Source organism: Lontra canadensis, unplaced genomic scaffold (genome assembly GCF_010015895.1).
Source record: "Lontra canadensis isolate GAN:19392208 unplaced genomic scaffold, GSC_riverotter_1.0 scaffold7, whole genome shotgun sequence".
In the NCBI taxonomy this organism is placed as follows: Eukaryota; Metazoa; Chordata; class Mammalia; order Carnivora; family Mustelidae; genus Lontra; species Lontra canadensis.
In genome coordinates this window covers 23,309,890-23,336,756 of record NW_022631001.1, presented here as the reverse complement: position 1 = coordinate 23,336,756, position 26,867 = coordinate 23,309,890, and the positions used below count along the sequence as shown (strand labels likewise).

The 26,867-nt window shown below is 45.6% G+C and overlaps 1 protein-coding gene across 1 annotated transcript in view; it reads right to left on the bottom strand.

The window, feature by feature from the left end:
- MAP6 (microtubule associated protein 6) overlaps window positions 1-25,249 on the bottom strand; it is a 72,482-nt gene extending 47,233 nt beyond the window's left edge. The window contains exon 1 of the mRNA XM_032853036.1: window positions 23,611-25,249. Coding sequence (XP_032708927.1) covers window positions 23,611-24,524 — 914 coding nt within the window. The 5' untranslated portion in view covers window positions 24,525-25,249. The remainder of the gene's footprint in view (window positions 1-23,610) is intronic.
- Window positions 25,250-26,867: the final 1,618 nt, after the last annotated feature.

The following is a 26,867-nucleotide window of genomic DNA, read 5'->3' as shown; positions in this document are numbered from 1 at the left end:
GACCACTTTCAGTCACGATCGGTTCCTACAGCATCTGTCTGCCAAAAGCCCAATTAGGCGAGGCTGGAGGGCTTAGCAATTATTCAATAATTCTTACCCATCTATTTTCCCTTGAAAGTGCCAAAAATCTTTTGGTTAGTCTGTCGGTTCATATTTTTAGAAATGGGAGGTAAAAACAGAAACCCATGCGGATAAACATGGAATTTGAAATGGCACAGCTGCATCGGAGGCCAGGCTGTGCGGGGAGCCTGGCACAGTCTGGGGCCTGGCTCCCGCCTGCGCTCATCCTGGGGCCCGTGGGATCATCTGGAACGTCCAGCACTGGGAGCAGCTGGCCACAGCCTGTGAGAGCCGCGGGAGGCAGGGCTTCGGGGGCTGTCTCTTTGTTATGCGTTTAACACGGAGCTGGGCAGATAGATGCTCCACAAGGCAGGCAACTCAGACTTAATTCTTGTCTAAGGAGCTGATATGTATGAGAGACGGCAGTGGGTGAAAGCTCTCGTTTGTGATAAGTACACGGAACCCTCTTTACACATTCTAGATTCTAGAATGTGCCTAGCATTGTTTTCTCTAGGCTGGTCTCCAAATTCAGTATTCCTAAGGATCACCTCAGGTGGGAGTGAGGGGCTTGTTAAAATGCGGCCTCTTGGGCCTCACCCTCACAGTCTGATTCTGGGTCTCAGGAAGCTGAGCTTTAAGCAAATACCACAGTTGTCACAGAGGTCCATGGCCTGCGCACAGCAAGAGAAACACTGAGGTATTTACTTGACCTGCATAACGACTTTGGGATAGAAACAGAAGAGACATTATTCAGGGGGTTTAAATAACTGGCCCAGGGTGGGCCAAGTGGCTGAGTGGTAGGAGCTTGGACGCAACCCCTCAACCTCCCCACCCCGTCCTGCTGAAAAGCCATCTCTTCCATTAAGCCTTTGTCCAAATAAGTATTCGTGAAATAATCTCTTCCTCTTAACACCCAGAGTGTGCTTCTTTTTAGTTACTTAGTCTTCCACTTAATACAATGCTACAATTAAGCACCTGTCTTACCTCTGTATTAAGCATGTCTTTTTATTTTGGTGTTTTGGCATCTGGGGAAGCTGCTCCCCACCATCGCCCCAGGGCTAGCCATTCCTAGAGGCAGTAAACATGCCTTCTGTATGCATACCAAACCCATCTGTTGCCCAGACCCCAGACACTGCCTTTATTGGGTTCTCACACTTGGGCCACACTCCTCCTGCCCCAGTCATCCCAGGGCTAGGCACCAGAAAACTAAGGACAGCCCCTGTGCCCCAGAGGCCACTAAAATTATTCAAACAAGCCAGTCCTACACCTTCTTAGCCTGCTTCCCCTGCCTGACCCACTTCCTCCTGGGAAAACCACAATGAAGTCTCTTGCCCATGTTTCCCCTTCCTCCTCCTACCTCCTGACCAACCCTGGGGCTTCCCCATGTAGCCTGGTATGTATGGTGCAGTCTGTCCCCTCCTCTCGAGAGCAGACGATCCTTTCAATGGCAGTCATCTCTCTCGATCTGCTGCCTTGCCACACCCGAATAAAAATAAAACCTGCATGTTGAAAGCAGTCTCCCATACTCAACTAGAAGTGACCTGAGGACAAATGCTTTCTCTCTGAACAACTATTAGATTAACTCACTGTAGTGTTCACTTCAGGTGTTCAAAAAATATTCGTTAAATTAATTTTAAAAGTCAAGCTTAGCCGAAGCCTTCTATCAGTGATTTTGTTCACTTTGGGGGTTAGAATTTGTAGTCAATTTTTAAGCTGCTCCCAAACTTCTGTTGTTTTTCTCAAGCCAAGTGTCAAAGCGAATGGCAGATCATGTGGGATGCTGGGTTATCAGAGGCTCCCTTCAGTCACGCAAGGGAAACATTTACTGACACCGAGAGGAACAAGGGGCAGTTCCAGCCTTCTCGTTTGCCATGAAAACAGACAGTCCTGACTCATAGATAAACACTTCAGAGGACAGAAACATTTAAAAGGGCAGGTTGTGGTCTGCTCAGGGGCACCCAGACATGGGGTTCAGAGCAGGAAATGGAAGAATCTAAATCTTTTTGGACTCCTGGCCCAGTGCTCCCTTCTGTCTCACCAAGCGACCCACAGCTCCACCTTTCTGTTTTGCTTGCCCACATATTTCATATCCCAGCCCACAGACCACTGACTCGTAGATAAATACTTAAGAGGACAGAAATCTTTAAAAGCGTGGAAACACATGGAGTAAAGTAAACTCAGCTACCCACGATGCCTTGGACAGCTCCACTTTGGAGAATTTCTGAGAAACACAGATTGACATGGCACCATGGTCTCCCCAGCAGGTTTGCACATTTCAGCTGGTGACATTCACTTTTCCCTCAAATGGTCACATGAGATGCGGCACCTGCCATTGGAGCACAAGTGCTCTTGGCGCCACGGGGGGACAGATCGCAGTAAATGAAGGAGACATGATCCAGATTAACATTTCCTACCCCATTAGATCACATTCTGTGGTCAAGACAGCAATTTTAAATCTTAATGCTCTTTTCAGAAATATCTAAGCAAAATAATTCCTCATTCTTCTCTCCCTATTGGGAGGGTTTTTCCCCCCCCTTTATGCACAGGCTTTATCAAACTGGCTTAAATACATGAGAAATAATCAATTCAAAAACTAAATGGCCCTGCTAGCTAAGATGGTGCCACAGCATCCACTTAGGAATATTCATTTTGGATTCATTTCTCATTTTGGCCTTAGCCATCGGTTTTTAACCAGGCAAATCTGGGATGTGAATGTAGGGTGGCATCTCACTCCAAATCCCATGCTTTTTTTTTTTTCTCAAAGCTAAATTACTCAGAAGAACTTTTTGGAAAGTCAAATACAGAACCAGAAATGCATGATTTTAACTTTATGAAAATATGAAGAGAGAAAAAGAGGAACTAATACCCAAATTACAGCATCTGTATATGAGCGGTGGGATTTGAGGCAACTGACATTGTCAGTTTTTGTTTACAAATTGTACTTAAAAAAAAAAAACAAACTAAGCTTCCTAATAAAGGAGGGAGGCAAGGAAGAAGAAGGGACGGAGGGAAGGAGGGGGAGAGAGAAATACTACTCTTCAGGCTGCCTCATGCCTCAAGTGACCCTCCCGGGCACAGCTGTGCCAGCCAGAGTTGTCTGCTGGTTTCCTCTGGGCGCTGAGCCTCGGGGCTGGCTGTGCTCAGGCCCCACCCTTGCTCTCACAGCTGACCACCTCCCACTCCGCTGAACACACACAAGTCTATCACTTTCAGTTCCACTTGATTTCCACTCTCCCCTCTGGCTGGTGGCCATGGAGTCCTCTTGGCAAACTCCCTGCTGGTTCCCATGGATACCCCTGATTCCCAGACAGGCGGCTGCTCCGAGCAGATGGTTGTTGGCACTGGGCGGGGAACAGGCTGAGAGGACATCTGAGTTATCTAGTACCTGGCATCCTTCTACTCACCCCCACCCCAACATGCACGCGCACACACACACACACACACCCTTTTTCCTAGATCCTGCTTGCTCCTAGCCTTGACAAGGAACTCACGACATTTCAAGTGTAACAAATACTATAAAACTAACTGCTAGCATTTATTGAGCACCTACTGTCTGGCAGACAATGACCTACAAAGTGCTTTGCATAGAAAGGGAAGGAAATAATTTATCAGGACAGTTGAAAGAGTTCAATTTTTCTGACTCAAGTCAAACATGACTATTTGGGCCAAGTCTTTCTGGGCTAAGTGTGGACTGTTGATGTGCATGAGGACGACTCTGAAACATGATGAAATTTCCGGTTCTGGGCCCAACCTTAGAAATTCAGATCCAGAAGGCCTGGCAGGACCCAGGAGTCTGGGATGGGGCTGAGGAATCTGCACCTTCAACAGGCACTCCATGTGATTCCAGGGCAGGTGGTCTGGGCCACGTGAGAGAAAGCCTGCCCTAGCTCAGGGATTCTCCGACTGTAGAGCACCCAGGAGGTCTGGTTAAAATGCACTATGACTCAGTAGATCCGAGATCCTCAGATACATCTGAGATTCTGCATACCCGATTAGCTCCTAAGAAGGGCCGATGGTACAGGTCCATGGACCACACTTTGAGTAATAAGAACATAGATGGTCAGCCTCCCGGAGGCTAGTTCACACCACAATGACCTGCCAAAAGCCCAATCAGATAAGCCAAAGGACACTGCAATTATGTAATAGTTTGGTTCAGAGAGAGTGAAGCACACTGACCCCACTTCCTGCCCGTGCACTCCAGAAACAGGACTACATCCAACACACCCACTGGTTCAGGAGTCCTTGACCCTGTGTCAACAGTGCCCAGATTTCCAGTCACAGCCCTGCCAATCCCTGGCAGGAAGGCTATACCCGGGCCTCCCTGTTTCCTGTACTTGGTTTCGTTTCTCACATCTCAAGCCTTTGCACATGCTGTTCTGGGTTTCTGGAATGCACTTCCCCTTTCACCACTTGACCTCCACTCCCAGGCACCTTCCTGACCACCCTGGCACCATGCATGCCCTGCTTCCGGCCTGGGCCCTCTCCAAACCTCTCCCCTCCCAGGTGCCAGACAGATCTCCTGAGAATGCAGATCCAAACACTCATTCTCTCTCATTTAACATCTTTCAGTGGTTCCCTGGAGCTTTCAGGATAAGGAGTCCACAAGACCCTTCATGAATGAGCTCTGCCCTCCTTCTCTGGCCTTTCCCTACTTTCCACCCATGTTCCTCAGAAGCCCTGGGATCTACCTTTCCTCATCCTGTTCCATCTGCCTGAGACGATGCCCTCCAGTTTACGCAGCAGACTTCTACTCAACCCTTAGAACGCTGCTCAAACATCAGTCCTTCAGAAGATTTCTCTGTCCTTCCTATTTCCATATCTATTTTAGATGTTGGTAGGGTGTTGGAGCCAGCTCATGCTGTCTTGAGAGAGCCATGTATTAAATTTTCCGAGCCAGCTGTTAAGCACAGCCAGTATAAATAAATGTAATTATATAAATATAAATTAACCTACTGTATCAAAGGTAAAGGTAACAAATGCTCAAAATATCACTTTTTAATTATTTTGCCCCATGTCACCATCATCTATGCTCTTGAGATGACTTAGGTCTATTGTACCCACTGATGGGAATGCTGTGTACTGGTGGCTTCTGTGGGGCTGTTCCAGCTCCGTGGCTGGGAGCAGAAGTCAGCAAATGGGGCAAACCAAGACTGGGCTTATTGTTTTCTTGGCTGCTCAGACTTAAAAAAGTGATGGAGTACAATGTTAACAATGCAGATTAAACGTTAAGAGTGTGTCATCTCTGTAAGCTGTTACGTTGTAGGCAGCACAAAAAAATGGAGGAAATATTTTTCCAGTACTCACAATGCTTAACGGAGGAAGCGAAGTTCACAGCGTTCGCTAATGAGTGCAGCTGTGACGCATCTTCAGGCACCCTCACTGCTTCCCTTTCACTTTCTCCTCAACACAAACAAAAATACCAGCCAATATTTGTGTCAGAGCCACACTCATTTGCCAATAATTTGAGTGACTTCTTTGTTCCATCCAGGAAAGGATGGATGAATGATGTGAAAAGCAGCTCCTCCCCTAGGAGGATTCTATATACTACAGTTTATATTTTCAACGCCCTGGGAAACCAGAATTCTTAACTATAAGAATGACTCTACAACTATAAACTTTGAGGGACTCTGAGGTCCCTCCCAAGAACCCTACGCTGTCCCGCGCTTTTGTCCCAGCTTTTTCTGGAAGTGCAGAGCATCAGTACCCAGGCCCTTGTCTCCCGATTTCTCACTGGTGGTCTTGGGAAATACTCCTTCCAGCCTCTAGTTTCCAATGGTGTCCAAACCATTATGATAATAGGGTCAGTGTGATCTAGGGACAGGGGGAAACAGGTTTTAGGTGGCCTATTCAGGGGTGTAAATTATGCCTTCAGTTATTAGTGGGACAACACTGGAAAAGGTATCCAACCTCTCTGAGCCTCAGATTACAGCACCTACAGGACAGAGCTGGGAAGACGAGATAGGACGTACGGAAAGCTGATGCTGCTATTTCTACTGTCACGATGGCCACGGCTGCCAGTAATACTTAGGATACTTTTATTATGTGCTGAGTACCAATCCAAGCAGTTTACATTATAGTCCATTCTTCATAGGCAACAACACAGCCAGAAGATAGTGGAGTGATATTTTTAAAGTGCTAAGAGAAAACTAATGTCTACCCAGAATTCTTCCCTCAGCTAGCTATCACTAAAGTGTGAGGGCGAGAAAAAAGTATTTCAGACAAAGGGCAGACTTCCAGAAAGCAAGAGTGGGACTCAAAAACCAGTGGCGAGCAAAATATTACTGAATACAGAGGCAAATCTAAGTAAGCAGTGGACATAAAAATCTTATTACTAATTGTTTCTAAATTCGAGGACTTGTAAAGCAAAGCTGAGCTAAACTATAAGACAAGAACATGGAAGCTGAAGGGGTGATCAGAGGTCAAGTCTGACCAACTTGAAACTGTCAGTCAGACCTACAGATTAAAAAAGATGGATGGATAGACACCAAAAAACCAACCACCCAACAAAAAACTGGAAATAGAATGCACAACTTCTACACAGAAGGGAAAGAGAAAATTTAATCAATTCAGTAAAAGGCTGAAATGAATCAAAGAAGGAACAAAGGGAAATCACGGTAAATAGAAAATCCAAGAAATTTCTCAAAAGAGATTTTTAGAATTAACAAGAGAATTCATCAAGTTTACAGGCACCAGTTAAACATATGGGAATTAATATCATTCCTATACATCACCAACAACCAATTAGGAAAGGTAACAACAACAACAACAACAAAACCAACTCACAATAGCCACAGAATCTAGAAAACGTCTAGGAAAGAGCATAGAAAAAAGACCTTTCAAAGGATATAAAACAAGACCTCAGTTAATGGAATGATGTATCTTGTTTATACACAGAAAGACAATATTACACAGATGTCAATTTTCAGATTAACTTGTAATTTTAACCCGTCTTCAAAACCTCAATAGTAATTTTTGTAGTAGTTGAAAACAAAGTCCAAAATAAATATGGGAGGGTAAATGTCTAAGTAAGACCAAGGCAATTCTGAAAAAGAACAACTAAGAGAGAGACTTGCCCTATGAAAAATCAAAACACATCACAGGGCCATCATAATTAGGTTAAGTGTAGTATTTGTTAGGAATAGACAAATAGGTCAATGCGACAAAGCAGAGAACCCAGAAACGGACACACAAAAGTGAGAGGACTTGCTATCAGAGAGAGGGGACTTTTTAAGTCAGTGGGAACGAAGGGCCTGTGAAACGAATGAATTTGGGATTGTTGGCTTTCCACATAGAAGCACATGGAAATATATATCTCACACTCATATCATTCAAAATTCATTCCAGACGTACCATGAACCTGAATGTGAAATATAAACCTTGAAACTATCAGAAGAAAGTATAAAAGACTGTGTCTATCACTTTGGGAGTGAAGTCTTTCTGAAATTAGGGAAAAAATGCACAAACCACACAGGCAAGGACTGAACACGGTGAATACACTGAAATGAAGAATTTCCATGTGACAAAGACCCTGGAAATGGAGGCAAAAGCCAAGTCACAGAAAAGAAGATGACTTGTCAGTGTCAGTGTAGGTCAATTAAAATGAGATCACACCTTATAGGGACTACAGGCATGGGGTGTGAAGGCGCAGCCCACAGAAGAGAAATTGGAGATTTTGATAAATACAAAGAAAGTTTCCGAGCATCGCTGAAAAGCGGGGAAATAGGAATTAAACAATGACCGTTTTCTCACTATGAAATTGGCAAAATTTTAAATGGTGATATTATAAGAAAAAAGGATATTTTTTACATGATTCGTTGAAGTATAAATGAGTCCAGCCAGTAAAAAGAGCAATTTACTGATATCTAGCAAAATGCATATAAGCTAGATTCAACAGTTCCACTTCTCTTACATATTTTCACAGAGAGACATGTATAAGGATACTCACTGTAGCACCATTTTTGATAGTTAAAAATTAAGAAAACCTAATATAAGTAAAGTAAGATAAATAACATGTGATATACTCAATGCTGGCAGGTTTTACAGCCATTAAAAGGAAGGAACTATAAATAAGTGGGTGCTTATGACTGCTTGTTTGTATTTCTTCAGCATATACGATGTTGGGTGAAAAAAATGAAATCACAGAATGATACACAGTGTCAGCTGTCATCTAAGTAAACACAGGGGTACCTGGCTGGCTCAGTTGGTAGAGCATATGACTAGGGTCTTGAGGTTGTGAACTGGAGACCCACACTAGGTACAGAGATTATTAAAAAAATTAATACCTAAGAAAAAAACTTGTTAAAAAGTCATCAAACACTATATAAAAAATAAATTAACACATACACACATATATAATTTCTTCTGTAGTTTATAGATGAAGAGATATGCACCCCAAAGTCAGGAGTGGTAGCCTCCTGGGGTAGAGGGAAGAGCAGAATGGGTCTGGGTCAGGTGGGCCAAGAGAACTTTATTATGAAAGAAAAACATGCTTTGACACAAAACTGGAAGTAAATATAATAAAAAGTTAATTTTAAAAATTCTGGGTAGTGAGAATATGGGTGCTGCACTCTTCTTTGTAGTATACTTTGTTTAACTTCTAAGGGAAAAAAAAAGAGAAAGTGCTTAAAAGATTTCTCAGACAAGGTAGCATCAGATATTTAGGAGGGAATGAGAGTAGTATCAAATGGGTGAAACCAAATCCTTGGCCATGATCTGACTCTTCAATGTCATCAGTTTCCCTTCGCAGTCGTGCTCTCTCCTCGGCCCTGTGCACTCTCCGGCAAGCCTCAGGACAGGGCGCTTTGGCATCATGCCCTCGGGTGATTAAGGGGATCCTGGAATGTGGTTCCTTAGCCGGGAAGGCCTGCAGAGGGGACTGGGCCAACCAATTACTGACAGGCCAGGAAATGAAGCCAGAAGGAGGAGCTCCAGCCAGGCCCATAGGAGGCCAGGCAGGCATCGAGGCTCACCTTCACCACCCAGGCTTCAGCTCCAACACCACCACCTCAGACAACAGCTCCAACGCCTGGTCTAGGTTAGGCCTGTCAGGTCCCATCAAATGCTCTCCTAGCACTTTGTGCTCTCCCTGGCCCAAATTCATCACAATTATATTTAGTAACCAGCAGCTGGAATGCATGCTTAATACTGCATCTCTCATTCTCCTGCTCACTCCATGGTGAACGGCCTCTATCTTGTTCAGAGCTGTCATCCAACTTAGTTCAGAGCCTGTCCCTCAGGGACTCATCCTTCTAAACTGAAGTGCAGCCAGATTCCATGCTTCTTTTTGAGTGTTAATATTTAAAATGTTGACCGTGAGGACCTAATGATTCATAAAACAGGTACACATCCATGCGACCTACGACATGTATAACATTGCGCCATGTTCTTGAGGAGGAAATTCAGGCTCGGAGACTTGAAATGACTTCACCAGGGTTACATCAGCATTAAGTGGGAAGGCTGGGCTTTGAGCTGAGGTTTCTCTGATGCCAGGTCTTTTGGTTGATCCTCTGCACCACGGCGATCAGATCAGTAGCTGGGATTACTAATTTTCCTTCTGTTCTTCACTTTTTCTTGTGTATTCTTCCCTCTTCTATCATCCCCACCCCTAAAGACCTTGCTTAGTTGAAAGCATCGATGCTTCTGCTGCTGCATCATCTCCTCCTGCCCTTTCTTCCCTTTACCATCACCATCACCATCATCACCTTCATTATCATGCTTCTTCCTACTACTGAAGTAGGAACAGACACAGACTGAATCAGGAAGTGCCAAACCGCGGACTCCGCAGTCATCGCCCCAGAGCCGAGCTGAGCGTCTTATTCATAGGAAGTACTCAACAAATAGGAACTGGGTTGAACTGATTTATTAACAAAGTAACACTCTTTCCCCAACTTCTTCCATCTAGATAGAGAGGAAGGTAGCATTTATAACGTATCACCTTCCGAGAAATGTAGTTTGGGTTGGGACTATTATGATGTGCTAAATAAAAGGCTCCCCAGAGAATGGTGTGAAAAGATTAGATTCTTAGCAGCTGGAATCACCAAGACTCTCTCCAGTTCCCAGCCAGCCCTTGGAGAAGGGCCAGAACAGAACTTCTTCGAGCTGTCACCACAGTCCTCTCATGGTAGAGGTCTCTTCTGTTTTTCTCATAGGGGTTTCATTCTAGGCGAGGGGATTTGTCCTCAGGCACCTTTTTATAGCACGTTGTCCTATTTTTTTTTTTTTTAAAGCCTTGTTCCAGCTCCCAGGAGAAGCCCGCATGAAATGGTCACAGCAGCCAGACACTGATACTCTTCCACAACGGCGACTCCCGTACCTTGTGTCCGTGGTTGCTGTGAGGGCCGGGCTGCTGACCCATTATATATGAAGACAAAGAGACTCTCACACACACGTCAGTGCCCTGTTGCTCTTCAGTTGTAAGGAAACAAGAGAATGCCTGTGCCACTTGGGAAGAATAAGCGATGTGCTTCATCAGGAACAGTCAAACCAAGTATTCTCAGGCACTGTGGTCAGGTTATTCGACACTTAAATAGTCTGAAACTTGATAGCATGGTGTTCTGTCCTCAACAATACATATGGGAGGGCGTCTGGGTGGCTCAGTCAGTTAAGCAGCCAACTCCTGATTTCAGCTCAGGCCAGGATCTCAGGGTCCTGGGGTCAAGCCCCGGGTCACATGGGGCTCCACACTCAGCAGGGAGTCTGCTTGAGGATTCTCTCCCTCTCTGTCTGCCCCTCCCCCTTCTTGCATGCTCTCTCTCAAACAAATAGATCTTTTTTTTTTTTTAAAGATTTTATTTATTTATTTGACAGAGAGAGATCACAAGTAGGCATAGAGGCAGGCAGAGAGAAAGAGGGGGAAGCAGGCTCCCCAGTGAGCAGAGAGCCGGATGCAGGCCTCGATCCCAGGACCCTGAGATCATGACCTGAGCCGAAGGCAGAGGCTTAACCCACTGAGCCACCCAGGCATCCCTCAAATAAATAGATATTAAACAAATAATAATACAGATCAGAGATTGGGAAACTGGTCCATGAGCCAAATCTGTTCAGCTATGAGCTAAGAATAACTTCTGGAGATAAATATTTGTAATCAAAATGATGAAGGGGGGGGGCGCCTGGGTGGCTCAGTGGGTTAAGCCGCTGCCTTCGGCTCAGGTCGTGATCTCAGGGTCCTGGGATCGAGCCCCGCATCGGGCTCTCTGCTCAGCAGGGAGCCTGCTTCCTCCTCTCTCTCTGCCTGCCTCTCTGCCTGCTTGTGATCTCTCTCTGTCAAATAAATGAATAAAATCTTTAAAAAAAAAATGATGAAGGGGAATACTAATTTTGAATTTCATTTCAGCAAATGTTATTCCCCTAAAAAAAGCCATTCTTCTCATTGGTAGACCTATATTACAAAATATTGTATTCAATTATTATTATCATATTTTGAATTTCAACATTAAAACTTTGGGAAATTTGTTTTCTCTTGTTATATAAGGGCTGGCTGAGCCTAAAATATGTATTATCTATCCCTTTACAGAAAGTTTACCGATCACTGCTCTAGACCTTTCCAGACTCATCTCCTGCTACGTCACTCCTCACACTTGGAACACTTGTCATATCTGAATGTCTGTGATTCTCCACAATGCATAGCTAGCTCTCCAGGCTCCAGCTCTCCCTTCTACCTGGAATGTGCCACCTCATGCCTGCCTGATTATTTTGCCTACGGAAATGAGACTGATGCTTCAAGATCCAGCTCAGATGCTACCCTCCCTTCTGAAGTCTTCCCCGATTCTCCAGGTCAGACTCAAAAATAGTCACAGAAAATCTTTTATTTAAGCATTTCATGGTTCTCTTTCCAGAAATTCAGAATCTGTGCACCCAGAAGGGCAAAATTGCCTCTTTCTATTAGCTGAGTAGTACTCAACCCCACTTGGGATAATGATGATGAGAATAAGCTGTCTTTTACTGAGTGCTTACTATGAGCTAGGTACTATACTAAGTAGTGTACATACATCATTATTCACTTGCTCAATTAATATCTATTAAGCATCTCCTAAATACCATGCAGTGAACTTGGTGCTGGGAGTACAATGGTAAATAAGACAGGTGAGGGGGGCACCTGGATGGCTTAGTTGGTTAAGCATCTGCCTTTGGCTCAGGTCATGATCCCAGGGTCCTGGGATCAAGCCCCATGTCAAGCCCCATGGTTGGCTCCCTTCTCCCTCTACCCCTCCCCCGTTCATGTGCTCTCATTCTCTCTCTCTCTCTCTCTCTCTCTCCCAAATAAATAAATAAAATCTTAAAAAAAAAAAAAGGCAAGAGAGTCACAAGTCACAAACTTAATGGAATATTTGGTCTTTCAGTGACTTTGCAAGATAGATATTATTGATTCTATTTTACCACTGAGGAAGCAAAATCAGACAAGAGAGGTTAAGTAACTTGCCCAAAGTCATATATTAACAAGTGGTGAGCAGAATTTGGACACAAGTCCCAAGATAAAGCTAGACATCTGAGAGGAGCTGAAATTACTAGTAAGTATTGTACTCTTTAAGTGGCCTTCTTTGTTTTTAGCTCATTGTTAAAGACCTGCAGGAAGGAATATATAGCTCTGAACCTCTTGCCTTCCCAATGGAACTAATTCCACACTTTTGACACACTGCACAGGTACACCTCCTTCAGAAAATGGTCCCTGATTCAGACTGAGGCAGACTCCCCCCACCCTTTCCTCTATATCTCCACAGTATCTTCTCCATATTTCTACTATTGCACATACTACTAATACTATAATTTTCTCACTGTTTCTCTCGCCAGAGCTCTTTTTAGGACAGGAATATGTGCAATTCATTTCTATATCCCCATGTCCTAGTATAGTGTCTGCTATACGACCTGACAGAGGTTTGCTGAGTGAATAACTGAAAGACTTTCATTGGTTACTGACTCTAGGCTGTTCTCTCAATGATAGCAATAAATGTGGCCAGCACTTAGTAAATGGGCCTGCACTGGGGAAAGTGTTATCTCCCCCCGATCTTCCTCACAACTCTGAAGTCACTACTGTGCAATTATCTCCATTTTACTTATGAGAAAACAAAAGACTTTTTCAAGGTCACACAGATTTTTAAGTTACAGAGAAATGACTCGAGCCCAGTTTTAATGGTCAGCAAATCCCTAACAGGACACCAGTACACCTCCCAGGACTCATCCCTTCATCCCATCCACGAATCTTCCAACAAAATTAACCAGCCCTTGTTGTGGCCCTAGAGATCTCTGGCCCCTGATTTTAACCCTCAGCAGGCCCTGCCTGGTGCTTTGGATGCTTGTAACCATGTTACCTGCGTCACAAGATGGCAAGCTCCTGTGAGCAGGGATCATGAGCTCTGCACCTTAAATCCTCAAGAGCCCATAGCCCCAGCTTTTGCATGCTCTGAAGATGCTGCACTGAACTCAGAATAAAAATAATATTAAGCCCACTGCATTATTATTATTATTATGCTATTATGATCAAATAAATCCAGCCTAATTCCCTGCTTTTACAGTATAAGCCTCTTTCACAATGGAATAAAGCCCTGAAGGATGGGAGGGATTTAGAGAAGGTGAGAGGAGAGCAGGAGGGAAAACTGGGAGCAAAATCCAGCCACAGTTACACACAGGGCTGGTCAAGGCCCAGGTCAGACTGTGATTTGGCTGGATCACCTGCTGAGCCCCCCAAGATTGCAATGTACAACCAGAACTGAGAACCCCCAGGAAAAAGCATCAGGTGAGTGTGGGGAACAGTGGGCAAAAATGCTGGGAACAACCAGACAGGTCAGATCCTGAAAAGCCTCGACTGCAGCCTGAGGTGCTAGTTCTTGCTCTGGATGGGAAGGAAATCTGTGGAGAGTTTGGGATAAGGAGGAATGAGACAGGCAACCCTCTCCCACTGCAAAAACAAGTTGGTGAAGGAGGACAGCCTGGGCTTAGGAGAGTGGGAGCCAAAAAGACAGCACGAAGTCACTGCACAAAATAGACAGTGACCACAGGGAGCAGCACCGTGGAGGAGGCAGGAGGCAGTGTTTCAAGGAGGTACTTATGGTGTATTTTGCGGCTGGGGGCCTGAGCCCAGTTTTCCCACCAAAAGAGGTTACGCCAGGCTTAGTGCTGAGAAGCGTCTTCAGTCATTTGGGAGAAAATATACATTGGCAATGGGCTATGCTGGCCCAGCAAGGCTAGGGAAGGGTACTATGATGCTTTACATACAAGTGGGGTAGCTCCTGCAGGGAACACAGAGGCCGGAGGTAGGGGAGGTGAGAATGGGAAGAGAGCTGGGGCCTGTGCTCTCACTCCACATAGACACCAACTGCCCATCCTCATCCCCTCATCCCCCACTGACTCTTCTTCCGCCTACCCCTATGTCAGTGCTGGTTGGGCCCCGCCCTCAGTGGTCTCTTCTTCCCACCCTCTTTATGCCCCACCCACTCTGATGCCTGTGGGTTTGATCCTCACTGACAGCTCCAGGTCCAGATCTTTCCTGTTCTGCCTTTTCTCTTGAGCATCCAACCTCCATCTCCATTTACTTGGTTTGTATTTGTTTTGAAATTTTTGGCTGAAGCATAACATACATAGGATAAAGTCCATAAACCTTAATTGTTTGCATGTCTAGATCCACATAATCGCCACCCAGATCAACACAGAGAACAATTCGAGTATCTCAGTAGGTTCCCTTGTGCTCCTTCTCAACTAGTTATGTGCCCCATCCCAGAGATCACCACTATTCTGACTTCCACCACTGTCAATTCCTTTGGCCTGTTTTTGAAATCCATGTAAATGCGATTGTTCAGTAAGTGTCTTGTATCTGTTCCTTTCATTCATCACCATGGCTGTGGGATATATCCATATTATAAAGTATTACAGTAATTTTACTTTTCATACAACAGTGGTTCTCACCAGGGGCAATTTTTCCCCCTGCAGGGGTCTTCTGGCAATGCCTGGAAACGTTTCTGATGCTGACGGTTTAGCAAGGGTGAGGGTGCAGTGGGGAGTGCTACGGCATGGGGTGGAGAGAGGCCAGGGATGCCATAAGGCAGAGGACAGCTCCTCACAACAAAGAATTATCCAGTCCAAAGTGTCAGTACTGCCAAGATTGAGAAACTGTGTATTAGTTTCCTACAGGTGCTGAAATGAATTACCGCAAGCTGAATGGCTTAAAACAATGCAAATGTATTATCTTCTAGTGTAAGTTAAAAGTCTATAATGGATCTCACTGGAAAAAATCAAGGTGTCACCAGAAGCAAGGTGTTCCTCCTGAAGGCTCCAGGAGAGAAGCCATTTCCTTGCCTTTTCCAGTTTCTTAGCACCTGCCTGCGTTCCTTGGCTCATGTCCCCCTTCTCCATCTTTGAAGCCTACAATGTCTGGCCGAGTCTTTATCATACTGCATCACTGTGACATTGACTCCTTCACTTGTAAAGATCTCTGTGATTACACTGGGCCCATAATTCAGGATACTCCCCCACCTCAAGATGTTTAATGTAATGACAGCTGTAAAGTCTCTTTTGCTCTGTAACATAGCATATTCCCATGTTCCAGGAATTAGGATGTGGACATACTTGAGTGGGGGGTTGGGGAGGCATTATTCTCCCTGCCATATGACAACCCACTATATGAATATGCCACAATTTGTCCCATTGTTGATGGACATTTGCGTTTTTTCTTTTTAGCTATTATTATTAAAGCTGCTATATGCATTCTTGTACAACTCGTTTGTCCTCATTTCGTTTGGGTGTACATTCAAGAGGACAGTTCCTGGGTCTTAGAGTAAAACATACGTTTACCTTGAGTAGATAATGTTGAAGAGTTTTATAGGATTGTACCAGTTTACACCCTAACCAGCAGGGCGGATTTCTATTTTCACTTTCTAATGGACATCTCCATGTCAACCTTGGAAAAAGACACCTCAAATCCAACTGGTTCAAAATGGTGTTATCTACTCAGTGAATGATTGTTTCCCCGGACATCCAAAGCATGAGATCTGGGCAATGTCCTAGCCTCCTCTCTTTGCCTTTGGACCTGCTCTTCTTTGGCCAAAACATTATTGCATCCAATAGTGTCAGTGTTTTGTTGCCTTCTTTCCTTGCTGGAGGTTGTCACGATCTCTGCCCCAGACAACAGCCTCTTCCCGAGCTCCATGACCCCAATCCATCCCTCCACCACCGTCAAAGTCACCTTTTCCCAAATCCCAAACATAATCCTGCTCTTCTCTTTACTTATAGGACAAAGGAGCTGGCCCAGCCTCCCCACCTGGTCTTCACTATTCTATCGTCATCCCACGAGACCTCTAACTGCTGTTGGCACAGAACTGCTTACAATTTCTCTTCTCATCCATTTACTCAAATTGACCCCTTCCCCACAATGTCCCCTCTTTGAAGATCCCCTGCCAGTCCCCTCTCTCCTGAACCCTTTCTCCGACAACCCTCAGATCAAGCTGACTTAACCTCTCTCTCCTCTGTGCCCCACCAGACCCTGCAAAGACTTTTTATTAGGGTAATTTTCAGCACACTTGTCTCTGCTTATACACAGAAGCCTTTCAAGAGCGAGGACTGCTTTGTCATCCTAGGAATGAGCCTGATACAGAGTAGACACTAATCACGTTTCCTGGACTGAAACTGAGTTAATACATGTTAATATGACATGGAGGAAATGGCATGTATTGAGAAACAGCATTAAGCCAAGTCTGTGTGTTCAAGTCTAAAAGCCTCAGGGCAGACAAGAGGCCCTGAGGTCCTAAGCCCCAACAGTGAAGTACTAGTACCATTCCTGCAGGGCTACTGTAAAGGTTGTAGGAGAAAATGCATCTAAGATTTGTAGCAGTCCGCCAGGCACGTAGTAGGCACTCAATTAGCTACTATTATTAACTCTAATAGTGAAAACTAGGGCTTTTAGTGAACATCCAGAGAATTTTTAGTTTGTTGGTTGAGACCCATCTTGCAGTTTTCTTCATTCAGCAGAGAATTAGAAGCTCGCAGTTCTACATTTATACAACTGACATAATTTGTAAAGCCAGAGCTGCACTGATTATAGAGATAGCTCTTTAAACTTAGTGGCCATTTACTGGAGTATTTTAATTTTGTGTCTGGGAAATTGAGTGATTTTTAGTGATTGAAGATTTAGAACTATCACTGGCTTGACTTTTTTTTTTTTAATTCATATATGCAGTAAGTACCTTTCGTCCCCCCCAAGACAGCAACCAATAATTGCCTATATCTTATCTCCTTTCCTCTTTGTGGGTTATTCTTGGTCAACATTATATCTCTAAGAGTTAACTGCACAAGGGCAACCAATGATCTAGAAAAATGCTTTGCACACAGTAATTCCTCAGTAAAAAGTTCCAAAGAGGCATAAGGCATTGCTGAGTTAGGCACTCCGTGTGGTTTCTGTGCTATGTCTCTGTTCTGATTTACTCCTCTGATCACTCCTTCTTTGTCTTTTTCATGGCTATTACTTCTGCTGTCAATACCCCTCCAAATACTTGTATCCCTCAGAGCTCCATTCTCTGATGGCTAATTTTCTCTACTCCCTCTTTGGGGATGATATAAATACATATGTAAACATTTCAAATAAAAAATAGCAAACCAAATTCAACACTACAAACTGTATTTTTATACAAGTAAGGTTTATCTCAGGAATGCAAAGATGGTTCAATATCAAAATAATCTAATAACAGATTCAAAAAGAAAAACCATATGATCATCTCAGTTGATGCAGGAAAAGCAGTCAACAAAATTCAATACCCATCCACATTTTTAGAAACCCTTAGTAAATTTGGATAAAGAGAAGTTTCTTAATCTGATATGATGCTATCTCGTAGAAACACAGAGCAAGCCTCAAACCTGATAAAACTTAAGAAGTTTTTAAAACATAAGCAGCATTTCCACATCCTAAGACAAAGATGTCTATTATCACCTACTATCAAAACTACATCCTATGTCCTCACCAATGCAGCAGTACACACACACACACAAAAGATATATAAATATTGGAAAGGAAGACAATAAATTGGTATTTGCTAAAAACATACATTATCTCCGCAGACAGCCCAAGGGAGTCTGAAGACAAAACTAATTAGAGAGCATGATAAAGTTCCTCAATACAAGATCAACATCCAAAAATTAACACATATGAGCAACAAACCATTAGAAAATGTAACAAAATCTACTCCTCACAATAGGAAAATAATTGGAAATATCATAGACAAAAAGAAAAGGTGGTAGTGTGGCATTAACTCAGAATAATGGAATAGAACAGATATCCCGGAAATATATCTAAACATATGTGACCCTTACTCAATAGAGGAGATTCATGGAGATATTAATGAGGAAAAGTTGCACTTTGGGGATAAATGAGTTTCCATAAGACAAAAAAGAAAACTGGATTCCCTACTTTATTCCATACATAAGGTTAAAATCCAGTTATGTTACTAAAGATTTAAATATAGAACAATAAAACTTAAAAATGTGTGTGCAGGGGTGCCTGGGTGGCTCAGTGGGTTAAGCCTCTGCCTTCAGCTCAGGTCATGATCTTAGGGTCCTAGGATGGAGCCCCGCATCCGTCTCTCTGCTCACTGGGGAGCCTGCTTCCCCCTCTTTCTCTGGCTGCCTCTCTAACTGGTTGTGATTTCTGTCAAATAAATAAAAAAATCTTTTAAAAAATGTGTGCGCATTTGTGTATGTGTGGGTGTGTGTGTGAGGGAGAGAGAGACTCTTGTGCAGAAAATTACAAAATGTAAATGAAGGACATTAAAGACTTAAATAAATGGCAACCAACACTGTTTTTGTGTATGAGAAATTAATACCTTAAGGACAACCAATTTCTCCAAGCAGTATTTTCCATCAAAATTATCTGGACTGCATGTTAAAATGTAGTTTCTTAGGCTCTACTTTAAATCTACTGAATCGGTATGCCTGAGGATGAGGCCCAATAATCTGTATCTTAGAAAACTAGCCAGATGATTCTTGGGTGTACTGAGTTTTGAGAAACCTTGACTTAGGGAAGTAGGTCATAACCTGAATTGCACATGAGAGTCGCCTGGGACCGTTTCTGAAATATTCAGATGCTCAGGCCACACCCCAGACCAATTAAATCAGAATTTCTGGGCAAGGCCATCAGCGTTTTTAAAGCTCTCCAATGATTCCAAAGGGCACTCAAGGTTGAGGGTCATTGCCCTGGGTGAAGGTACAAGAGATCTGTAAGGTTTGCTGCCCATCCTTGTTTGAACATCTACTTCTAGGGCTAACCTAGTAGAGAATGGACTTTATCTTGATTAAGGCAGCCATAACTTCTTTACATAAATGTTATAAATTATTCATCTGGTATCCCCAGCATCCTGTCTGATACACAGCAGGGGCTTTGTGGTCACTTACTGAAATAAATCCAACTAAATAAAACTGAACGAAATGAATCAATGTGTAGGTGAACAAAATTTTCACCAAATTCTAAAAATTTACTGGATTCTGCAAAACTATATGGCACCTGGGTGCAATGTTACACTGTGAGATGTATAGAGATGAACAAAATACAGCCCTCTCTCCCAGTGTTTGTGATCTGGTGGCAGAGGCAGATACAGACAACAGTATCTTATAATCGAGCAGACAATGGGAGTGCACAGAATATAGAAAGGGAATGCAAGAAAGATTGGCTCTGAATGGCAGCACCTGGAAGATATCCTTAAAGATTCAGTATCTGAGATTGGCCTTGTAGTATCTCTGAGACTTGCCCAGGAAGAAATTAGGGAAGTGGGGAGTTGCTCCAGAAGCAAAGGGCAGTTCTGCCAGCAGAAGCCACGTCAGACGGGCCTTTCTCTAACCTTCGTGGAAGACTATAAGGCTCCTTTTCTTTCCAATTTCCTTGTTACTGCTCTCATTTGTCAAATATTTTGCCTCTGGTTTATTAATTCTACCTCCTGGTGCCTCAGCTGATTTCTTGCAGGAGAAGTCTCTCATTAGCATTTCTATGGGGAACACCTGCCACCCCATCTATCCCTATTAACTGATGGCTGGGGCAATGGGACGGACTGGACTGAGATGAGAATTTTAATCCCCTTCTCATGACTCATCTCTTTTCTAATTGAGAATGCTAGGTCTAAAGTCACAAGTGGCTGCCTGGCGAAATCCATCTTTAACATTCAAAGTGGTAACAGGGACATGCTTCTCAATCTTATAACATCATTATGTAAAATGAGTGTACTAAAAATTAATCAACTTCATGATTGTGAATAATGAAAGATACCCGAGATAGCACTTAATGCAAAAATCCCAGGCTAGTGGAGATACGTTACGAATTAGATGAACTGTTGATTTGGGAAGGTTTCTCAAAATCATTGTGTCAAAGGATGTTTGGTATTTTCTACTGACTGGATATCGTAAGAGAAAAACCAAAAAGTATGTATATGTCTCCGCAAGCTAGCTGTATATTTCACATTATATGCCAATATGTTAAGCTGATGGGTTGTGTGTCCTTTTCTCTATTTAAGCCAACTGCTCACATTGATGTCATGTGACAGATGTCACTTGGAAAGCCCATGAGATGAACCAGTCACCATGGTGTAAGCCACTATGATTTATGTAGAGTGGCAGAAGAAAAGGGTTTTGTAAATCAAATTATCTTTGAAATGGAACCCAATCTGGCTTCTAATAAGGCAATGTTAAGACTCATCTATGCCGGTCGTGGGGCATACTAAGATTCAGGAGGTATTTGGAATCATAGCAAGGAAAAGAACATGAGACAATAGGGAAAGAAAATCAATGTTCCAGATAAGCCTACAATTTCCAGGCATTTTTTTCTTTATGGGATATTTGATTAATTGTCTTATTTCTTCATGTCTACTTTCACCCGAAGTGCATTTCCCTATTGGTTAATTTTTCTTCTGAAACAGAAAACAATGTTAAATTTCACACCAACTTGGTCATGCACTTAAATTGTCCATTAAGGAAACCGATGTCTCTTAGCAACACTCGTTCTCTTAATACGTCCAAACCCTTCTGATTATACAGCAAAATGAAACTGCTGACCCCAAAGTCACACGCATAATTAAATTTTACAGAAGACCCAAATGAGAAAAAAAAAATTCTTTTGAGGTGCTCAGAGATTTTTTTTTTTGACAGGTTGGTGGAGTTCTGATTCTGATAGCCACTAAAAATAATCATTTTCACCAGCTGCAAAAGCAGAGCCTTCCCCCATTCAATCCCATCACTTGCAGTATGAGTATAATCCTAATGGTAAAGCCTGACATGCTTACTATACAGTGAAGGCGGGGTTTTGGGAGAAGAGGCCATATGGAACAAAGGTGCAAGCCATATACCTGGAGTGGGTTGTACCTGAAGTGTAGGTCATCCCCTGACTGTCTAGCCCATTTTTCATGGACAAAGCAAGTCCTATGGACTTGGAAATATAAACCGAGTAGGATCGCCAAAGGAGATTTGAGAATTTGGGATCTCTCTTGATTGGCATTGACTCTCTGGAGGTGGGGAGGGGTAGTTTCCTGCATGGTGGGTGTTAAGGTTCCACCTGCCACCAGGTACTACTACCCAGGAGTAGGAGCAGGGAGTGGGAGTAGGAAGATGAGGAGGACAGATCAGAAATCTGTGATGCTGGGCGAATCTTAGGGTTTTTTGGGAATGAAGTGGGGCCTGCCTTGGAAACAAGCAGAATCACAAAACTACACCTTGGTTTTGTTTTTTATGCCTCTTGTTTATTTGCTTCCTTCTTTTCTTTTTGGTTCTCCCTTGGCAGTAGAACAAAGATATGGTGCAAATTCTACTTCTGATGGCTCTGAATCAAGGAAAAGGATCTTGCCCAACCCAAAGCCATAAAAAAAGTAGTACACTCCTCAGGGACCACCGTGGTTGTGCTAACAATAAACCAAAAGAGAAATGCCAAGTGGGGTGGGGAGATGGAGTCAGAGCCGAATATTAGCTGCCCCTTCTCATTGAGAAATGCTTTCCAGACTTAAAACCTGAGAGAGGAATTTTGTCTTTAAAAAGAGGATATCTATCTCCGCTATGCTTCCCTCAGCATATGAGGGAGTGGTTGGTACGTTCACTGGAGAAAGACACCAGTCTGGTATGAGGCTACATACAGGGGTCTTCGCAAAAGACACTAACTCTGCAGTCCTCCCAACCACAGTCTTCTGCAGGAAGGAGGCAACTGGCTGTGGCATTGATGAAGGACCCCATAAGCCACATTTTGAACCCCTCTAGCTCAATTTTTCATCTTGCACATCTGTTTCCCCAGAGACCCTAAAGCCTAATGTTACATGTTCAGAGTTAAATGAGATCTCTCAGTGCTTGATCTGGGTGGAAACATAAGGGGAGGATGGGGAGCTAAGCATTTAGAAAAACATATTGGAGGCACAGGGTGAGAAAGCAAGTTGGAAGGGCTGAGGCTGCAGCACAGAGAGAATTCTAGAAGGATGGAGGGAGGGAGAGGCAAGGGAAGAGGGAGGGAGAACGAAAGAGAGAAAATGGATATGTGCTTTCTTGAAGGCATTCATTTAGAGGGAATTTAAATGTGCTAAAGAGGAGGGTCTTGGTAATGGAATGAGCAACACAACTGGAAAACATAAAGAGAAGGGAGAAAGGAAATGCATCAATAGGGGAGAAGGCTGGAGGTATCTAGGAAGTGGAAATCAGAATAATGAGGGATCATGCACAAGACTGTAATGGCACTAAGACATTCTCATCACCTACTGTGTGCCAGGCTTAATTCTCCCCGGCCATCTCATGTAATCCTCACAATGTCTCATGCAGTGCCAGGCATATAGTAGGTGCTCAAAAATAAGTTAAATATTAATAATTAATTAATAAATGAACAAGCAAGTCTAAGAGAACGATCTATGATCAATCGCTTCTTACACCTAAGAACCTAAGGCCCAGAAAGGTTAAGAAACGTGCTCAGTGTGACTCAGCTACTGAGAGGAGGAAGGAATCCGACTTCAAAGCCTGATGGTAGAAGGAGGAAGGTGAGCAGTAAGAGCCCCGCGGGGAATCAAGAAAAGGGTGTGGTGTTTGGATGTCTCCCAGGGACTGAGAGAGGGAGGGAAGAATGAAAGGCGGAGGGAACTGGGCTAAGGAGGAGGGGATTGGCCACTGAGAAAGAATTCTTCTAGGAGGACTGGGCCCTGTGGGGGAGCGCCAAGGCTGATATAGGCAACAGCGGACCCGGCAGCGAGGGGCTGATGCCTCTCAAGTGGGTGGGGCGGAATGGCATCGCCTGTGAAGAAACTGCCAAGGGTCTCGGTCCAGCAAGCGGGAATCCGAGGTGGGGCGGGGATGGGGGGAAAGATGCCCAAGTGGTAAAGGGAAAGACCTAGGCAGGCGGGGACGGATAGTATTAACAGCCTTCCCGTAAGAAAGAGCTGAAAGAAGTCAGCCTTGGCAGGGTGTCTGAGCTGCGGCCGAGGAGAGGGTGTGGTCTGGCAGGGGAGGGGCTGCACGTGAGGCCCGCGGTGCGGAGAATGAACCCCACCCCCAACCCCCCACCGCCGGGCAGCCTCCGCAAAAGGGTAAGGGTGACCCGCCACGTCGCCTGAGCGGCGGCCCGCGTCTCACCTGTAGGAGCTGCCCGCCGCGCTCGCCACCTCCTCGCGGATTTGCCTGTTGAGGGCGTCCGCCGCTGCCCGTCCCTTGCCAGCCTCCAGGCCCGCGGCCTGGACCGGGGCCTGGGCGGCGGGCAGCGGCGCCTGCTCCGGCGCCTGCCCCTCGGCGCGACGCAGCATCCAGGCGGGCCCAGGCTTTCTGCGCGTGTCGCGCTCGTCTGCCCCCGAGGGCTTTCCGGCGGCGGGGCCACCTGCTCCGCCAGGGGTCGCCTCCTGCTCTGGGGCCTCCGCGGCGGCCTGCGCGGGCCAGCGCTCCTGGCTCTGAGGCCGGCGCTTGGAGGCCCCGAGAATCGGCACCGAAGCCTGGGAGGACGCGGGGATCTGCACGGGCTTGGGGATCCACGGGTGGTCCCCGCGGCGCGGCAGTGGCCAGGCGCGGAAGTCCTTCTGGTACTGGGTCTCGCGCTCGAAGGGCGCGTCGGAAGGCTGGTACTCGCTGCGCGGCCGGCAGCTAGGCTCTGGCCGCTGCACCTTCCAGGCGCGGTAGTCCTGACGCATCACCGAGTCCGCGGGGCCTGCGCTGGAGGTGGAGCCGGAGCTCGGGACGGCGCCGGGCCCGGTCCGGCCGGCCGCAGCCGCAGCCTCGCGTTCCCCGCTAGGCCCGGGCGCCTGCCCCGTTGCCCGGGCAACTGCATCCAACTCTCCCTGGGCCGGCTGCGTCTCTATGGCGACCGCCCTAGCGGAGGGGGGAGCGTGCGCCGGCTGCGCCGGCTGCTGCTGCGGCGCCGGCGGCTGCGGCGGGGCGCTCGGGGCCTCGGTGGCCTCCGAGTACTTGGTGAAAACCAGCGGCACGGCGATGTCCGCCTTGTCCAGCTGGTTCCAGAAGCGGGCAATGCAGCAGGCCCGCGTGATGCACGGCCACGCCATGATGCTAGCTGCAAAGCTGGCCTTCCCTCTTTCTTTTTGTGGCTCTAAAGCAAGTCTCTAATCTTACTTCAGTCCCTCGGCCCTCGACCAGTCTGGTTCCCACTGTTTTTTTCCCTTGGTGGCCTGGGCTACCTCGCTCTCCTCCCTCAGAGAACACCCAGGAAGGTCAAGATATCACTGAGATTAAAGTCCGTAAAGTCCCCCCGATTACCGGCAGCAAACGCCTCCGGGAGCCGCCTGTAAAGGTCTTGGGAGCGCAGTCTGCTGCGGTCACCGATGGGTGAGCCACCCGGCGTCCCGGAGTCCCCGGGCGAGGGCGTCTGGGTCGCGCCCCTCCCTGCTGCTGCGGCGGCGCGCAGACCCCGGCCAAGCGAGGCGACGCGAGACGAGGTGGCTGCGGGCTTAAGCCATGGCGTAGAGGAAGGACCGAGCAGGGTGGCCTCAGGGGCCACGGACGAGGCTCTATTCTCCCTCCCCGATGCGTCCCGTCTCAGCCGGCCACCTAGCAGGGCTTGGAGGTGATTCACCTCCAGCGGAGACCGAGCATTGCTGCAGCCGCTGCTCCCAACGATGCCGCAGCCACTGCCGCTGCCGTCTCTGCTGCAGGGAAGCGGCCCCACCCTTATCTACTGCTCGGAGACTGGGGGAAAAAAATCCAGGGAAGGCGCTGAGAGAAAGCGCTCTGCAGAAAAAAAATCACCTGCTGTCGTCAGCGCGCGCTGCCCGGAGCTCGCTTGGTTCTTTCCCCTCCCCCCTGCGCTCTGGCAGCTCCTCCCTCCACGGCTCCTAGGCAACAGCAGAATCTGGGGCCTGGGTGGCTTCAAGTCCCAGGCTGGTGACGACTGGCTGTCCTTTCGCTGGTCGCTTCTCCGCCGGGAGCCTCAGGCTCCTCTTTTGTAAAATGGGGCCAATCATGGAGGAGGGGGGATTCAAGTTTTAAAATATGAAGGATATCTCTAGTGAAATGTCTGTCCCAGAATAGACGCTTTTAAAAAAAAGCTGGTGTTACTGGCCAGTTGCTGGTGGCGGAATTTGAACTCAGTTTGGCTGGTTCCTGATTCAAGCACCAGTCACTCATGCACTAACCTTGTTCAGATGTGTAGGGATGTGAGAGTTCCCAGGCTGGTGGGGCCCTGGCTGTTTCTTTATTAGGGGACCTTTGGGGAAAGGGTGTCTTAGAGCCTCCCAAGAACTACCAAGTCCCTATTCAGCCCAGAGGCTATACTGGGGAGAGCCAGGAAAAAGAAAATTCTTGGAATGGCCTTAAGTGTGGAGGTTGGGTGGGATGGAAAGGAAACAAGGAAATCGTGTCCTAGGACACAGTTGCGCCTGATTCACAGGGACTTACTGGCATGTTCCTGACCCCTGGCTTTTGCTCTTCCTCTACCTAGGACGCACAGTAGACTTTGGAGTCCGACAGGCTTGATTGTTTCTGACACACTGTGTCACTTGGGCAAGTTGGGTCATCCCTGGACCTCAGTAGCCTCTTTTGTAGAATGGAGGAAATCAGAGCTATCTCAAAGTTGTTTTGTGAAGAGAGTTAAGGACTCAGAGCAGAAGCTTTGAATCAAATGAAGTCCACAGTGATTCAAATTCTGGCTTTTACATTCCTTAGCTGTATGGCCATGGACATGTCACTGCACCTTTCTGATCTTTTATCTGTGAACAGGGGTACCAATTCTGAATTTGCAGGGTTGAGAATTAAAATGAGATAATGTGCTAAAAATGCTTATCACCACACCTGGTATATAGCAATGACTCGATGAATGGTAGCTATTAGTATTCAAAGGACGCACCCAGGAAAGCCTAGGTGGAGCTTTCCAAGCAGGCCAGCCACTTGGACACCTTCTTCAGGAAGACCTCTTGTTTTTCCTATTACCTTTTGGTCTCTCCTTGATATCCCTCCGTTTACATTTCCTGCATTGTTCTCTACTCCTTATCCCTAGCAACATTCACTAGCCTTCAGCTCTGTTTCTCTCCAAGACAGGCAGAGTTTTCAGCATCAAGTAAGCTGGGGGCATTGGTGTTTCTAGGGAAGAAAGTCATAATTGTGACATAAATTAGAATAAATAAAATCTAATCCTTTAGATTAGGAACTGCAAAACACCACTGTGTTTTGGGTTTTTGTTTGTTTTTTTTTTAAACCTTGGGGTCAAACAGGATGAGAAGACAACTCTTGATTAATCACTTATCTGTTGAACTTCCTCCTATTTGGGTCTTCGTCTTTTATGATTTGATTTGAGTTCCATAAATAAAATGATGCCTGGCACTGTTTTCCAGTCATTAGGAGATACATTTCTACAAACAACATAATCTGGTCTGACCCTCAATTCTGTAGAACTC